Below are 17,220 nucleotides of genomic sequence, written 5' to 3'. Positions count from 1 at the left end.
GTGGCTCCAGATGCTGAGGGCATTGGGGGATGGGTTGGGTGGGGGGGGGGGGGGGGGAGCTGAGGTTGAACGTAGGGGGAAGTGTTTAAACTGCAAAAAGAAACTTTCAAAAGAAAAAAGCTTTTGTAGCAGCAAAGGTCTGTCCACTAGGCCACACCCACCATTAAAAAACAGATTTAAAGAGGCCTCACAGCCGTTAGCACTCAGACCACTGCTGCCACGAAGCTCGAGTCCCCAGAATCTCATCTTGCAACCCAGTTTATAATGCCCTCAATCAGGGCTTCCCAAGTGTAGCAAAAGCAGACAGCAAGCACACAAAATCACTACTGTAAATGGATACAAAATCCACATTATGCCAATTGGTTCCAGTACTTTGGTTTGAAACCAAGAGTCTTCTGTTCTATAACAATTAAGATGGTATGTTACTGACATTGAGCCATTCTTCTCAGCCATGGTCCCACCACGTGCTTCACCCATAGCTTAAACCCTGTTTGTTTTATGCAGTTCAAAATCAAATGAAAGAAATGCAGTGACAATCCTAAGAAGCATGCAGCTTTTCCTTCTTTTACTCCAGCGGCCGAATCGGACAAAAGATCTTCCCCCATTCTATGGTTCTATATCCAAAAGATTGAAAGAGAAAAATACTCATTCTTTTTGTCCAGTGCAAAAGCATTGAACCATCCAGACTATTATGCACCCAGGCTCTATCACTAGTCAACAGCAAGTTAGTTCTTTTCAACCAGGGTAAAGCGATTGTGGATTTTCTGAGGGGAAAATTAAATGGCATGGATTCACAGTCCTGATCTTTGCAAACAATTGTCAGCATTGTATGGGAAAAAGGCTCAAGCTGTACCAGTCATCTCCAACTTTTTCTTTTTAATTTGTTAATGGGATGTGGGCCAGCATATATTGCCCATCCCTAATTGCCCTTGTTCAGAGGGCATTTTTAAGAGTCAACCACATTGCCATGGTTCTGAAGTCACGTGTACACCAGGCCAGATAAGGACAGCAGATTTCCTCCCCTAAAGGACATTAGTGAGCCAGATGGGTTTTTAAACAATAGCATTATACTTTTATTCCAAATATTTACAGAATTCAAATTCCACCATCTGATTCGAATAAGATTCGAACGCAAGGCTCCAGAGCATTACTCTGGATCTCGAGTCCAGTGACAATACCACTTTCCCACCGCCCACCCTGTTAATAGTAGTTAATAGAGCTTAATAGTTCATCAATTTTTATTGCCCAGAGAGCAGAAGTCCCATAGGACTACTGGTACCTGAAGAACAGGACCCCAGTATAGGTCTCGACCTTCAAGGATGAACAAAACATTAATATTTAGGAACAGAAAACAAGAAAGGTCATTAGGCCCAAAAAGCTCATATTTTTTCCACAGATCAATGGCACCAACCTGCTTTCTTGCCATTTTCCTCAGTTCCTTTGCATCCAAGAAATACATCAAATTGTCTCTCAAATCTAATCATATTGGTGAAAAGGTAGAAACAGTGATGGCCCAAAGACTTGGTGTGGGAGGTCCAGCAAAATGTCATGAACACGTACAGAAAATCATCAAAAGAGCTAATGGAATGCTGATCTTTACAGGACTAGAAGTCATGCTACCAGTTATACAAATCATTGGTTAGACCACATGGAGTGCTGTGAGCAGTTCTGGGCACCACCTTAGGAAAGGTGTATTGGTGTTGAAGAGAGCTCAGCAGAGGTTTACTAGAATGATATCTGGACTCCAAGAATAAAGCTGTGAGGTTGTACTGACAGAACTATTCAACATACAAGATGGTGTGACTTAGTCTCTTTGTACAAGGCCTTGGTTAGATCAGATTTAGAATACTGTATCCAGTTTTGGTCCTGTGTGTGAAGAACTAGGTCGGAGAAGAATATCAACAAAAACTAAGTTTAAACAATCTTTGCAAGTCAAGTAGGCTTAAAAAGCAGGGTCTATTCACATTAGAGATGCATAGACTTTAAGGCAATGTAATAAAAAGTATAGTGTGTCCCTACTGATATATGCATAACACCTGATCTTCCACAATATAAGTTATACAAGTCTAGGACCAGGTTAGGTGTTAGATGTAGATAGTACTTATATCGCCAGAGGATAGTAACATAGGACTTAGGAACAGGGGTAGGCTATTTGACCCTTTTGGGCCTGCGCCACCATTCAATAAGGTCACGACTGATCGGATTGTGGTTTTAACCCCACTTTCCTGCCTGCCCCCTGCCATAACCCTCGACTCCTCCCTTGTCTATCAAAAATCTACCTAAACCAGCCTTGAATAAATTCAGTGACTCAATCTCCACTGCTTTCTTGGGAAGAGAAATCCTTAGAAAAAAATTTCTCATCTCCATCTTGAAAATCTCTTATTCTTAAACTAGTTCTATTGTCCCCCATAAGAGGAAACATCCTCCCGGTAACCACCCTATCAAGTTCCATCCAGATTTTATACGTTTCAATAATATCACCCCTCATTATAAACTCCAATGCTATAGAACCAACTTTTCAACGTTTCTTCATAGGATAAGCCCTCCATCCCTGGAATGAGTTGAGTGAACCTTCTCTGAACTGCTTCTAATGCAATTACATCCATAAGCTCAGAAAACTTGGAATAAAGTTGCTAGCTTGTCCACAGTTTTTACAAAATAAAATGGACCGATTACAGATTGAGACAGAGATCACATCTTATAAAAGGTAGGAGAAAGTAATCAATGCCATCTCCCGGGCTAGTTTTAATCACCCAACTATTACCAGGACTTTTTCCCCTAATTGATTTTTTTTTTTTTTAAATGTTTATTTGCCCCAGCTTCCTCCTCCAATTACATGCCTGCTGGTGGCAGGAATACAACCTTGATGACTGAGGCATTGCAGTTTGTGGGGCAGGCTTGATTAAACAGACGGTCTTTTCCAGTCCGGCATTCTCATGCGTTCCTACAAAGCACTGTATTTCATAAACTGTGCATCGGACAGCAACAAAATCTTGCCATCAAAGTATGGGAGTCTGAAGCAAGCATCTGAGCATTGATCTTTCACTGTAAATAAGATTGTTAAGTGTATGGAAAAAATGATCCCAAAACGTTACTTCAAATTAAAGTGTGGAAGCAGAACAAGGGGTCTCAGGTTCAAACAAGTGAAAGTTACTATTAGGATTGGTGTTAGAAAGTTCTTTAAACAGAGTGAGCAATGTGTGGAATAAACTTCCATATAAACTTGCAGTCTGATACAGTTCATTTAGGGAGTCAGTTTCTGAGTCAACGTGTACTTTTACATGCATGTTGTAGTCTGGATCTATGGATAGTGATGGCAGCAGCTCCAACTTTCTTTTCACCACATAGCTGACCAGGGATCTCTTCCCTTCTTACCACCTGCCATTGGCACATGTTGGAAGGATTTGCAAATTGATCCTCCACCTGTTTGACTGTGTTATGAACTCACCTTCCTTAGCCATCAAGTCTTGTGGTAGGACTCGAACCTGGGCCTTCTGGCTCAGAAGCAGGGATGCCATTCATTGCTCCCCAAATAGAGAAAGAGGCAAAAAGCCCATAACCATTGAAGAACCAATTGGATGATACAATTGAGGAGTGTTAGGGACTGACTGGTCTTCCTCATCTGTTAGCATTCAGACCACTGCTGCCACTGTTCACTGTTGGTTGAGGGAGTGAATGTTGAAGGTAGCGGGTGCCAATCAAGTTGCTACTTTGCCCTGGATGGTGTCAAGCTCAATTGTTGTTAGAGCTGCACTCATCCAGGCACATGGAGAGGATTCCATCACATTCCTGATTTGTGCCTTGTAGATGGTGGACAGGTTTTGGAGTGTCAGGAGGCGAGTTACTCAGCACAGAATTCCCAGCCTCTGACCTGCTCTTGTAGCTAAATTATTTGAACTGGGCCAGCCATATAGTTTCTGGTCAATGATAAACCCCCCAAATGTTGATAGTGAGGGACTCAGCGTTGGCAATGCAACTGAACGTCAAAGGGAGATGGTTAGATTCTTTGTTGGAGATGGTCATTGTCTTGCACTTGAGTGACACAAATGTAACATGCCACTTATCAGCTCAAGCCTGAATGTTGTCTAGGTCTTGATGCATATGGACATGAAATGCCTGAGTATCTAAGGAATTGCGAATGGTGCTGAACATTGTGCAATCATCAGCGAACCTCCCCACTTCTGACCTTATGATGGAAGGAAGGTCATTGATGAAGCAGATGAAGATGGCCAGGCCTAGGACACCACCCTGAGGAACTCCTGCAGTGATGTCATGGGACTAAAATGGTTTGACCTCCAACAGCCACAACCATCTTCCTTTGTGCTGGGTATGACTCCACTCAGTGGAGAGTTTTCCCCCGATTCCCATCAACTCCAGTTTTGCTAGGGCTCCTTGATGCCATGCTTGGTCATGCTGCCTTGATGTCAAGGACAGTCACTCTCACCTCACCTCTGGAGTTCAGCTCTTTTGTCCATGTTTAAACCAAGGCTGCAATGAGGTCAGGAGTGAATGGCCTGGCAGAACCCAAACTAAGCGTCAGTGAGTAGGTTATTTCTGAGTGCTTGACAGCACTGTCGACGAACCCTTCCATCATTTTGCTGATGATCAAGAGTAGACTTAATTGGATGCAATTGACCAGATTGGATTCATCCTGCTTTGTGTGTACAGGACACACCTGGGCAGTTTTCTATATTGTCAGGCAGATGCCAGTGTTGTAGCTGTATTGGAATAGCTTGCCTAGGGATGCAGCTAGTTCTGGAACACAAGTCTTCAGTACTATTGCTGGAATGTTGTCAGGGCCCAAAGCCTTTGTGGTATCCAGTGCCTTCAGCATTTTCTTGATTTCACGTGGAATTAATTCAATTGGCTGAAGGTTGGCATCTGTGATACAAGGGACCTCAGGAAGAGGCCAAGATGGGTTGTCCACTCAGCATTTCTGGCTGAAGATGGGTGGAAATGTTTCAGCCTCGTCTTTTGCAGCATTCCAGTAGCTATTGCATACTTCAGCTTTCAACATCTTTTCATAGAGCACTTTACAACTGGCTTACAACGAAGGTGCAAATGGAACTAAGAAGCATGTGTTCAACAGCAACTGTGCCAGTCTGCTTAGATAAGGTTAAAAAGTGCAAAAGCAGAATTTTAACATTAGCAAAATGTGCAGATTACTCTGCAAAATCTATGCTCAAACTAGCACAAATAGAGCCAAGAGTCTTAACTGGGGTTCCAGTTTGAAGCAGAGAATTTTGCAAAGTGGGATTGCCAGGAAATGTGAAACAGCTTACAGTTATACAACAAGCATACCACAGAAAGATAGAAAGAGTGTGAAATGGTCATTCATCAGGAGTTAGGAAAGGTGATCAAGGTTTTTGAAAGTAGTAGAAAGAAATGTGACAGCAAGATTTTAGGAAGGGAGTTCCAGAGCACGGGGGTTTGATGGCTGAAGATTCGGACAAGAATGGTGGACCAATTGGAGGATTTCTTTCTCATCTTCAACATCAAAATTCCCAAAATTAAAAGATAGAGTTCTGTAACCTTATCTGTCAAAGAAATCCTTTTCTACTTACATGAAAAAGAAATAAGAAATACCCCATAACATGGAAAGTAATTGGCATTCATCTCCACCTATATTTGTTGATATCTTTCAGCAATTTGTTAGTTACACCCTCTGCAATCTAGAAGCAATTTTATCCCAGGTCAATGCTGTGAATGACTGATTAACACTAGCACTCAAAATGACAGAATGACAGCCATAAATTGGGCATTGAAAAAAAACATTTTCTCAGGCTTCTGTGGTCAGAACAACTGCCTCCACTGGACTGTTAAACATGCCAACCCACTTATGTGGGTCAACATATTTGCATTATGGTGCAACAAAACTTCATGATGCAAGCAGACCAACACAAGAGAAGGGCTGAACTTCAGATCCTGCCCAACATATTCTCCAAGGAAGAATACAAAAATGCAAGGTCATTCCTCGTTTCCACTTCCCACTGCTCATTTAAAGATCCATTCGGAAAAACAGAGATCCGATCTTATCCATTTTATTGGCCTACTCCATGTTATGATCTCAGTGTAGGCCAGTTTTTACTATTTTGTGAAATCCAAAAACCCAGGTACTCCAGTAATGGTTGATCTCATGTACAAGTGCCCCCACCCCCAACTTTTAGCCAAAACAAAATCCAACTCTTTTGTACTGGCCACCCACCCACCCCCGAAGTCAAACTCACCCTGGTGTAAACCTACTCGCTGATAGAGTCACAGAATAGCACACTATTGAAGGCGCTTGTTCAGCTCCTCATGTCTGCGCATGTCAACATGCGGTGAAAATACTTTGCAGCTCCTTTAGCGCTACTTTTTGGGGTGGGGTTAGCAGGAACAGTCTCCAACCTGGCAACTCTGCCATAGGAAGACAGGCAGATTTCAACCAATTGAAACTATTACTCCTGTAAAAGATGACCCCTTTTTGGCTAATAATTTAGTCTTAGAAAGTCGACTTTTACATAAGTAAATACTGTATATACTCAATGAACCATATGGCTTCATTTTTTGTTTTAAAGTAAAAAAGAATTTTACTATAGAAAAATCAAAGGACATGAACACTGGTAACTACACTCTACCTTCCCTAGTCTGTTGCGTTAATGAGATTAAAAGTACAATGAATATAGTTACTTATACTCTAAGCTGAACTTAACTCAAATTTCCTTCTACCCTCATTTGACTTACACCCCAAAAACTCAAGTCAGATACTTATCAGAAATTGGAAGATTAATTGTTTGGTCCGAGTACTGTTTCAAACATTCAAAGATTTGTGTAAGGGTTGAGATATCCTGGGCCTTCCGCTTGCTTCCAGCAAGGTTTTCCCTTCAAATCTCCTCCAACTGTTCCACGGTTGTAGACTCCTAATTCAACACAGGCATCACTAACATCTTACGTGCAGCCACCTCAGGTCAGAACTCTCCTGGTTCTGATGTTCTTTAACTCTGGAGTCTTGAATCGAGGAACTATCTCGCCTCAGCTTGGCTATTCCAGGAATCCAACTCACTGTTAGTAGTGTCCTTCAGTTATCAAGGCTTTTAAACCCATTTAGCCAGCACAAAATTCAACTGAATTGTGCTTGAAATAGATATTTCCTGCAGCCAGCTTGTTCTAAACTCAACTGCTTGAAAACAAAACCACATCCAGGAATCTAACCCCACTGTAATTAACTTCTTGTTGACCTTTTTAATCTATTATTTATCTCCTAGGAAGTTTGATCACATGATCTGTTCCTGGAAGAAAGTTTATTTTTTAACAAGAAATCACTTTCCAGAGAAACCTAGTTCTTAGAAAGGGACCATCACCCCCAACATAAAACATTGTTTTTTCCCCCCAAAGGCACATGGGTCATCACATGAACCACAGGAGACAAGTAAAAGAATGAAAAATACTTCTACATCCAATTGAGGTTTGCTCTTTCCAAGTGTTAGCTTATTTCATTTGAAGTACTCCTATCTCCGAGTCCTAAGCGTATAGGTTGCAGATCTAGAGCACATAATGGGGGCTGATACTTCAGTGACGAGTTCAATTGAGGCATTGTTTGCCTGTTCATATGGACGTGAAAGATCCCATGGTACTATCTGAAGAAAAGCTGTATGCTGGATTACATTTATCCATCAAACACCACCAACCAAGCTGATTAATTTATCAGGATACAATAGCTTGGTGACTTATGATACTTGGTTAGCAACCCAGAAGTCATGGATTCAAAACCCACCATGGCAAGGTGTTAGATAGAATTCACTAAATCTGGGGAAAAAACCAAAATCAAAAATGAAAGAAACTTTCTGGATCATAGAAACCTAACCTCCCTCAGTAACAAACTATGTCTGATTGTTAACCACATTAGGTCAATCAGGGAGCCAAACACCTACCACCTTGTCAGTATTGCCCATACCCTAAATACAAAAAGAAATTTGCTGTTTGTGGGGCTTTTGACTGCTCTTGCCCATGCAACAGTGACACAACTTCAAAAGTAATTAATTGGCTGTAACTTTTGGGCTAAACTCAGTGTGAAAGGCACTATACAAAAATAAGTTTTTTTTAAAATTCAAACAAGTTAAAATTATGTCACTGTTTGTATCTTGCTTTTTTGCTCTCGCCATCTGAAATGGATGGAACAAGATTTCACTACTCTAGTGGAATTGATCTGCAACTGGTCTCCTCAGAATCTGATCTGATTATATGCGTGGAGGGCAAACTCACTCAAAGTTGTGCTATAGGTGACTAATGGAGAATGAGTTTTGGCTCCCCTGATGGTTAACCGATGTGGCAATGGGCCATATGGACCAAAATGACAGGGTCCTGATCTAGGTTGTGTAAGCTACTCTCAACTGGGGAATAACAATGGGAGCATTTCAGTCCTCCACCACTCCTCCGGAACAAGGAAAGGGAGAAAAAGGAAAAACCAACAAGTGTTCCCACTCATGATCACTATCTAATGTCCCTTGATAAAAGGAAACAGGATTGGTTAAATATCCTGCTGATGCTCATTGTTTAGACTCACACCTCCTCCTATTCAAGTACAATGACGTGTAACCCTGCATGAATTGGCACATTTTGAGACATAATAGGGAGGCAAATTTGTTTTGAAGTTACAAAAAATGCTTGTAGTTCTAAACACAACATTCTGTACCTTATATGTTGAGCTTCTAGTAGCGACTTATCAGCCGCTCTCAGAACTTTTACAAACCCTAAATACACATGCAATAAAATGCAACAAGTACTAATTTGCTGCCCCATGAACAACCTTTAATTATAACCTATTTTGTTATTGATATGTGTTGCTTCCAAATATGTTGAACACCCACAGTCAATTTAAAGGCATTCCCAGTGGATTCTACAAAGCTTTATGGCCACACTCTCAAAGTTCCAACAAGATGTTATAATGTGGAATGGCCCACAAACTAGGTACATCTGAACTATTAAGTCCGGCTGAAAGCCATAAAAAAGTTTATATGTAACACATATAAATAAATCCGTCTCCACATTTATAACATTGCATACTGCAGTGGCAATTGATGTACAGATCTGTGTAAGCAAATTACTGTACATCACATCTCAAAATTTTAGAACACCCTGAATAATGTACAGGTTTCAAACAGTAATGTTACACAGACACCAAAATCTACACACTCAGGGGGATTTGCAGAGTCATTTTTATTAAACAAACGGGATTGTGCTGCGCAGATTTTTTTTATTTTTGAGCATACTGAACCTTGTCCAAAACCTTTACCCAGGTACAACCAACATAAGTGCCAAACCTCATTCAGTTATGAAATACAATAGGACACCAAGCCACATAAAGAGGTACTAGGGCAGATAGCCAAAACCTTGCTTAAAGGAGGTAGGTTTAAAGGAGCACATTGAAAGAGGAAATCGAGGTAGAGGGGTGCAGTGGCTGAGGGATGGAATTCCACAGCTTGGTTGAAGGAGTGATGACCAATGGTTGAAAAATCAATATCAGGGATGCACAAGACACCAGAATTAGAGGGGCGTAGAGATCTTGGAGGGTTCTAAGGCTGAAGGAGTTTACAGAGATGGGGTGGGGAGCGAGCAAGGTCATGAAGGGATTTGAAGACAAAGATGAGAATTTTAAAATTGTGGCATTGACAGACCAGAAGTCAATGCAGACATCATTTTTAAATGATACAGGTTTGCTAACCCCTCCAATCAGAGTCGCTTCCCTGTTTCCATCACCCCAGGGGAGGCAGTAGTGTAGTGGGATTGTCACTGGGCTAGTGCTCCAGATACTGGCCCAGGTTTGAATCCCACCCCGACAGATGGTGAAACTGGAATCAAAAGTCTAATGACGACCATGAAACCACCTTCCTTTACGGAAGGAAATCTGCCATCCTTACCTGGTCTGGCCTACATGTGACTCCAGACCACAGCAATGTGGTTGACACTTAAGTGCCCTCTGAAATGGCCAAGCAAGCCAGTTTTCAAAAGGCAATTAGGAATGGGCAATAAATGCTGGCCCAGCCAGCAACACCCACATTCCATGAACAAGTATTTCTAAAAACTACACTCAAAATCTTGTCTACTTTCCTGACAGACATTCGAATCAGATTCTATTCCAGTCTGACAGGGTGCTGTGGTTTTAATATGCAGTGGAATTTTTTAAATTTCCTACCAACTCAAAAAAGATAACAGCTTAGATACAGCTTTGTCCAGTCCATAGTTTTTCAAGCCTCAAGCAATGCACCTCACAAAAATATCCAGCTTTGCTTATTTAATGGATCTGTAGCAAACCTGTGCTACCACTGGATTGCCAGCTGTCAAGAGTAAATCCTGGCAGACTTAACAGCTGACATGAATATTCATTCATCTCTTCTTGAGGTTAAAGGGCCCCCCGCTGAAAGGTTTCCCAGGACCTAGTAAGCTCCTGCTCGAAACGTCAAACTGTATTAGCTTGCCGCTATCATCATAAGGACTTTTGTCCATGTTTCACGTTCTGCTCGAATTTAGGCTATAACAAACTTAGTTATCGTTTATAGTGTGGTTTTAATATCATAGCATTCATCAGGGCAAAAAACACAGGCACTCTTAACATCATCCAGAACTTCGAGATCTCTCCCATATTTATGTTACAGTGTATCATAATATCCTGACTGGCAAACAATGTTCTTCAAACTAGGTTCTATGGACTGAAACTTTTTTGTCCCCGCAGCCCTCCACTATTCTCAAAAATATCACTAGCTGGCATTCATTTAATCAGTGCCAGGTATTGAGCTTCCTTACGTATCCAATAAGCTAATACGATCTTCGAAAAAAAATGAGCAAAACTACATGATGACTTCAGGTATAACAGCTGCACCATCTTGTATCCTGCTGGAAGCAAATAAAACAGTAGCCACACATCCTAATGTTCAACCTAAAAAATAGACTGAGTGACAGACATCCTAATATCTACATTAAAGTGCTCAATAAAATGAACTGCAAAGATTAGAACATTTTATGGAATTGAAAATGCTCCCAAAAAAAAACAGCGAGGCATTTTACATTAAAGGTGCTGTACTAATACAAGTTGCTTCTGGTTGATTGGACCCAGGTTTACAGCAGCTTTAGGTAAACTTAAGCAACACTGATGATGAAGTTCAAGAGTAATTTCTGATTTCATGGATTCTTACGCCAAGTGTACAGCTCCAGTAGGATAAAGCAGGATACGCACATCGATAAAACAACCCATCATCAGGCTGAGCAGTATACAGAAGATCTGCCTCAGAGTTTGTCTGCTGATCCCATCTAGGAGGAGATCAGTACAATAATGAGAAATTATCAAAATGTAGAATCAGTTTTGGTGGAGATAAATAGCAAAAGAAAGAAGTCACTGGTGAGAGCCGTTTATAGGCCTACCGACAGTAGCTACAGTATACATCACGAAGTAGTGGGGGCTTGTAAGAAAAGTTCTGCAATACTCGTGGGAGATTAAAACCTTCATATAGATTGGATGAATCAAATTGGCAAAAGTAGCCTGGAGGATGAGTTCATAGAGTGTACTCAGGACAGTTTCTTAAGAACAATACATTCTGAAACCAAGCAGGGAACAGGCTATTTTAGACCTGGTAATGTGTAATGAGACAAGATTAATTAATGACCTCATAGTAAAGGATTCTCTGGTCAAGAGTGATCATAACATGATAGAATTTCACATTCAGTATGAGAGCGAGAAACGTGGGTCCATGACTAGTGTTCTAAACTTAACTAAAATGTTAATGGTATATGAAGATAGAGTTGACTAAAGTGGAATGGGAAAATAGATTAAAAGGAAGACAGTGGAGAAAGTGGCAGATGTTTAAGGAGATATCTCATAATGCACAAAGATATATTCCATTGAGAAAGAAAGATGCTATGAAAAGGATGCACCATCCATATCTAAAGAAAGTTAAAGATGGTATCAAATTGAAAGAAAATGTACAATGCTGCAAAGATTGGTATAGCCCAGAAAATAATGAAAATTTTAGAAACCAGCAAAGGATGGCAAAAAATAAATAAAAAGGGAGAGATTGTAGTACAGTAGAAAACTAGCAAGAAATATTTTTTTTTAAACTCAGATAGTAAAAGCTTCTACCAGTATATAAAAAGGAAGAGGGTATCTAAAGTAGGTGTTAGTCCCTTCGGGAGGGTGACACTGGGGAATTAATAATGGCAGAGATTTTGAACAAGTGTTTTGAATGTCTTTACAGTAGTAGACACAGAAAGCATCCCAAGAATAGTAGAAAATCAACAATCAAAAGGTAGGGAGGAACTTAAAGAATCATTATCACTAGAGAAAGAGTACTAGGAAAACTGACAAGCCCCCTAGTCTTGATAGTCTGCATTATAGGGTCTTAAAATAAGTTGCTGCACAGATAATGGATGCATTGGTTGCAATCTCCCAATCTAGATGAAGAAACTGAGGGCATTCTGGCTAAGTTTGCAGATGATACAAAGATAGGTGGAGGGACAGCTAGTATTGAGGAGGTGGGGAGACTGCAGAAGGATTTAGACAGGTTAGGAGAATGGGCAAAGAAGTGGCAGATGGAATACAACGTGGGGAAGTGTGAGGTCATGCACTTTGGTAGGAAGAATAGAGGCATAGACTATTTTCTAAATGGGGAAAGAATTCAGAAATCTGGAGTGCAAAGGGACTTGGGAGTCCTAGTCCAGGATTCTTTTAAGGTTAACTTGCAGGTTGAGTCGGTAGTTAGGAAGGCAAATGCAATGTTAGCATTTATTTCAAGAGGACTAGAATATAAAAGCAGGGATGTGCTGCTGAGGCTTTATAAGGCTCTGGTCAGTCCACATTTAGAATATTGTGAGCAATTTTGGGCCCCGTATCTCAGGAAGGATGTTCTAGCCCTGGAGAGGATCCAGAGGAGGTTCACGAGAACGATCCCAGGAATGAAAGGCTTAACATATGAGGAACGTTTGAGGACTCTGGGTCTATACTCGATGGAGTTTAGAAGGATGAGGGGGGATCTGATTGAAACTTACAGAATACTGAAAGGCCTGGAAGGAGTGGACATGGGGAAGATGTTTCCATTAGTAGGAGAGACTAGGACCCGAGGGCACAGCCTCAGAGTAAAGGGAAGACCTTTTAGAACAGAGATGAGGAGAAACTTCTTTAGCCAGAGAGTGGTGAATCTATGGAATCCATTGCCACAGAAGGCTGTGGAGGCCAGGTCATTGAGTGTATTTAAGACGGAGATAGATAGGTTCTTAAAAACAAAAAGCTAAAAGCTACTGCGGATGCTGGAAATCCAAAACAAAAACTGAATTACCTGGAAAAACTCAGCAGGTCTGGCAGCATCGGTGGAGAAGAAATCAATTAACGTTGAGGACTCGAAACGTTAACTGATTTCTTCTCCACCGATGCTGCCAGACCTGCTGAGTTTTTCCAGGTAATTCTGTTTTTGTTTTAGATAGGTTCTTGATTGGTAAGGGGATCAAAGGTTATGAGGAGAAGGCGGGAGAATGGGGTTGAGAAACTTATCAGCCATGATTGAATGGTGGAGCAGACTCGATGGGCCAAATGGCCTAATTTCTGCTCCTATGTCTTATGGTCTAAAATGCCCCAGATTCTGGAAAGATCCCATTGGATTGGAAAATGTAACACCATTCAAGTAAGGAGGGAGACAGAAAGCAGGAAACTATAGGCCAGGTAATCTAGCATGATATTGGGAAAATGATAGAATCCATTATTAAGGAGGTAACAGCAGGACACTTAGAAAATCAGAATACCATCAGGCAGAGTCAACATGGATTTGTGAAAGGGAAACCGTCTTTGACAAATTTATTGGCGTTCTTGGAGGATGTAACAGGCGTGGTGGAGAAAAGAGAACCAGTGTATTTGGATTTCCAAAAGGCATTCGATAAAGTGCCACATAAAAAGGTTACCACACAAGATTTGACTCTTGGTGTTGGGTGTGATATTTCAGAATGGATAGAGGATTGGCTAACAAACAGGTAACAGCTGTCAAAATAAATTGGTTATTTTCAGGTTGGCGAACTAACTTGTGGATTACCATAAAGTGCTGGGTGTCAATGTCTTATCAATTAGATTGTTAAGGTTTGTTACTGACAATTACATTGTTAAAGGAGAGGTGTCAGCTGTGGGTCAGTTCATAGCACCCTCGCCTTTGAATCAGAAGGTTGTGGGTTCATGTCCCACTCCCGGAAACCAAGAACTGTGAATGTACTCGAAAGAGTTACATTGTTAAAGGAAGCAGGCGATGGGTATTTGAACACAAATAGGGGATAGCTAGGACACTGGGTCAGGGTGAGGAATGTTAATATTGAACAAAGTCAATAAACTCTCTCAGCAAGCAAAGGCTCTGTGTCTTAGTTTTGACTTCACCAACCAGTGTGGATCTTGTTAACACTGGAGCCTCAACTTTTAATGATTTATATTAATGACTTTGATGAAGTGACACTGTATTGTAGCCAAATTTGCTGACAACACAAAGATAGGAAGTTGTGAGAAAGACATCTGCAAAGGAATATGGATAGGTTAAGTATGTTAGCAAAGATTTGGCAGATGGAGTATAATGTGGGAAAATGTAAGGTTGTCCACTTTTGCAGGAAGAACAGAAAAGCAGCATATTATTTAAATGGAGAGGTAATGATGCAATGCAGAGGGATCTGGGTATCCTTGTACATGAATCACAAAAGGTTAGCATACACGTATATCAAGTAATTAGAAAGGCAAATGAATGTTGTCCTTTATTGCAAGAGGGATGGAGTATAAAAGTAGGGGAGTCTTGTTGCAACTGCACATGCCATTGGCGAGACCACACCTAGAAGTGTTGTGTATAGTTTTGGTCACCTTAGGAGGGACATACATCAGAAACAGTTCAGAGGCGAATTCCTGGGATGAAAGGGTTATCTTATAAAAAGAAAAGTTGAGCCTATACTCACTGGAGTTTAGAAGAGGTGATCTTATTGAAACACAAGATTCCGAGAGGTCTTCACAGGATAGATGCTGCGACGATGTTTCTTCTTGTGGGTGAATCTAGAACTAGGTTAACCCCTTAACCAAAATAAGGGGTCTCCCATTTAAGAAGTGGGTGAGGAGGAAGTTCTTCTCTCATTGTTAGTCTTTGGAATTCTCTTCCACAGAGCAGCAGAGGCTGGGTCATTGAACATAATCACGGCTGAGTTAGACAGATTTTGATTTACAAGGGAGTCAAGGATTATGGGGGGGGCGGGGGTTGCAGGAAAGTGGAGTTAGGCCACAGCCATATCAGTAATAAATCTCATCAAATAGCTGAAGAGGCTTGATGGGCCAAATAACCTACTCCTATTTATGATCTCCAAATGGATGAGTGAAAGTGTAGCGTTAACCACAATAGGTTAAACAAGAAGCCATTTCGAGGAGATCGCTTTGTCGCAGTACAGCCCCTCAAAAAGAAATTAACCAAATTCACAGCAAAACAATAAACAGTAACTTAGAGTCGGCGTCCAAGACAGCAATACCCCATGCTTTAACCAACATGGAGACCCCTGCGCCTCTAGCATCTCCAAGGCTCCCTGCCTGCAGTAACTTTAAGAGTCTATTAAAAAAAAAGCACTCGACTATCGTCTCTGAAGGCTGCTCCAAGCAATCGACTCTCAGCTCCGCAACCTCGTGCAGTCCGAGATGCAGAACCACTTTCTCCATTCTTAAACTTTCCTCAGAAAGCAACCTTCCTCTTTCACCACAGTGCATTGGCAGCACTTTGCAAAAGACCAGACTGAAGGGGGAGGTAGGTAGGTGGTTGGGGGTGGGGGGGGAAATAATGCACTTAAAGTATCTGCAAATTTAAAAAGTAGCAAAGCCTACAGATCCAATCATCAAATGTCTTGTTCTTTAATATAATTCCATGAGATTAGCACTGAATAACCCCTCTCCTTAAACCGCTAAAATGAGTGTGATGGTGATTGTGCTGCACAGATCAATGGTTATTTCTGTCTCTCTCCCCCCCTCTCTCCTGTAGCTGGTGTACTGCTCGCTGTGAAGCGGGCTTGCACATGGATTGCTGTCTTAGATCAGCGCTATTTCCTGCTGCCAGTCCCTCAGCCCAACCACAATCGATTCATTCCTTAAAAAAAAAGGGGGGGGGAGGGGGGTATTCTCAGTTTTACCTGCAAAGGTCCGCGAAGGCCTGGAAATTCAGCTTCTTGATCTTTTTCTCGCTCAGCCAGTATCCGACACGTTTGCCTTTTAGCCAAGTCTGCATCTTGAAGACGGAACAAGTGCGGAAGTGAAGTCTACACCGTGTGTCTCCCGTAGGTTAGCAAACCTGGAAATCAATGGTTAACCTTTTAAACCAGCCTAGCTGCACTTTATCTAACGCTTTGTATTTACATTTTCTTTACCATGCACAGGGAAGAATACCGAAGAGATTACAAAAAAAAAATACACTAAAAAGGGGGGTGGGGGGAAAGGACACACACATGAAAAGTGCATAAGACCTCTATCAATGCTGAGTGCCCGGCTCATCACAAATCCCTCTGCCCTGGTATTCGCGCCCGGGCTTTTGATCAGATGCCGCTGCTTTGAGGTCTCCCTCGCCGCTAATCGTCTCTCAATGCAGCAAGTCCAGCCGACACACCCCACCCCAACCCCCGGGCTACTTTCAGCTGAGCCCGGCCACCTAGACAAGAGGGAGAGGCAGAGACCGAAAGCCAGCGGCCGCCTGCAGCCCGATTCCCCTCCTCCAAAAAAAAACCCTCTCAGCTCATTGAAATCACACGGTCCCCGGCTCGCATTATAAATAAATAGCGGCAGCTGCGGATCGGGGGCAACAGGGGACGCTGCTGAGCCGTTTCCCAACACGGTCATCTCCCCCACGCCCCCCCCCCCATCCCTTAAAGGTGTCCTGCCCTTCCCCAGAAAATAAAACATTTCAAACCCATCATCGATCTATTCTCCTGCACTCCTTCCACCACCTCTGCAGTGCTATTTTTCCAAAAGTCTCACGTATTGAATTGCGCACTATTTATAATGCTCATGCATTAGGTTGTGCAACCTAAATTCATTATAAACTCTTGTGTGGGGTGGCGTTCGTGCAGCTAACTAACGTCCATCCGATATATGTCACCCCTATCGTATTCACCATGTTCTGAAAACAAGAATTATTCTAGACATTAGTGTCAGTTCCCCTCGGTAGGCCATTAGTTTCAGTCGCTTTATGACACTTGGTTAGTGAATATTTGCCT

The 17,220-nt window shown here is 41.8% G+C and overlaps 1 protein-coding gene across 1 annotated transcript in view; it reads right to left on the bottom strand.

The window, feature by feature from the left end:
* Positions 1 to 16,746, bottom strand: part of itpk1a (inositol-tetrakisphosphate 1-kinase a) — a 208,558-nt gene extending 191,812 nt beyond the window's left edge. The window contains exons 1-2 of the mRNA XM_078562187.1: positions 16,474 to 16,746; positions 16,144 to 16,301 (exon numbers count right to left, since the gene is read on the bottom strand). Of these exons, the coding sequence (XP_078418313.1) occupies positions 16,144 to 16,238 (95 nt within the window). The 5' untranslated portion in view covers positions 16,239 to 16,301; positions 16,474 to 16,746. The remainder of the gene's footprint in view (positions 1 to 16,143; positions 16,302 to 16,473) is intronic.
* Between the last annotated feature and the right edge of the window lie 474 nt (positions 16,747 to 17,220).

Source organism: Cetorhinus maximus, chromosome 18 (assembly GCF_964194155.1).
Source record: "Cetorhinus maximus chromosome 18, sCetMax3.hap1.1, whole genome shotgun sequence".
NCBI classification, from domain to species: Eukaryota; Metazoa; Chordata; class Chondrichthyes; order Lamniformes; family Cetorhinidae; genus Cetorhinus; species Cetorhinus maximus.
The sequence above is the reverse complement of the archived record's forward strand: the minus strand, read 5'-3'. Positions and strand labels throughout refer to the sequence as shown.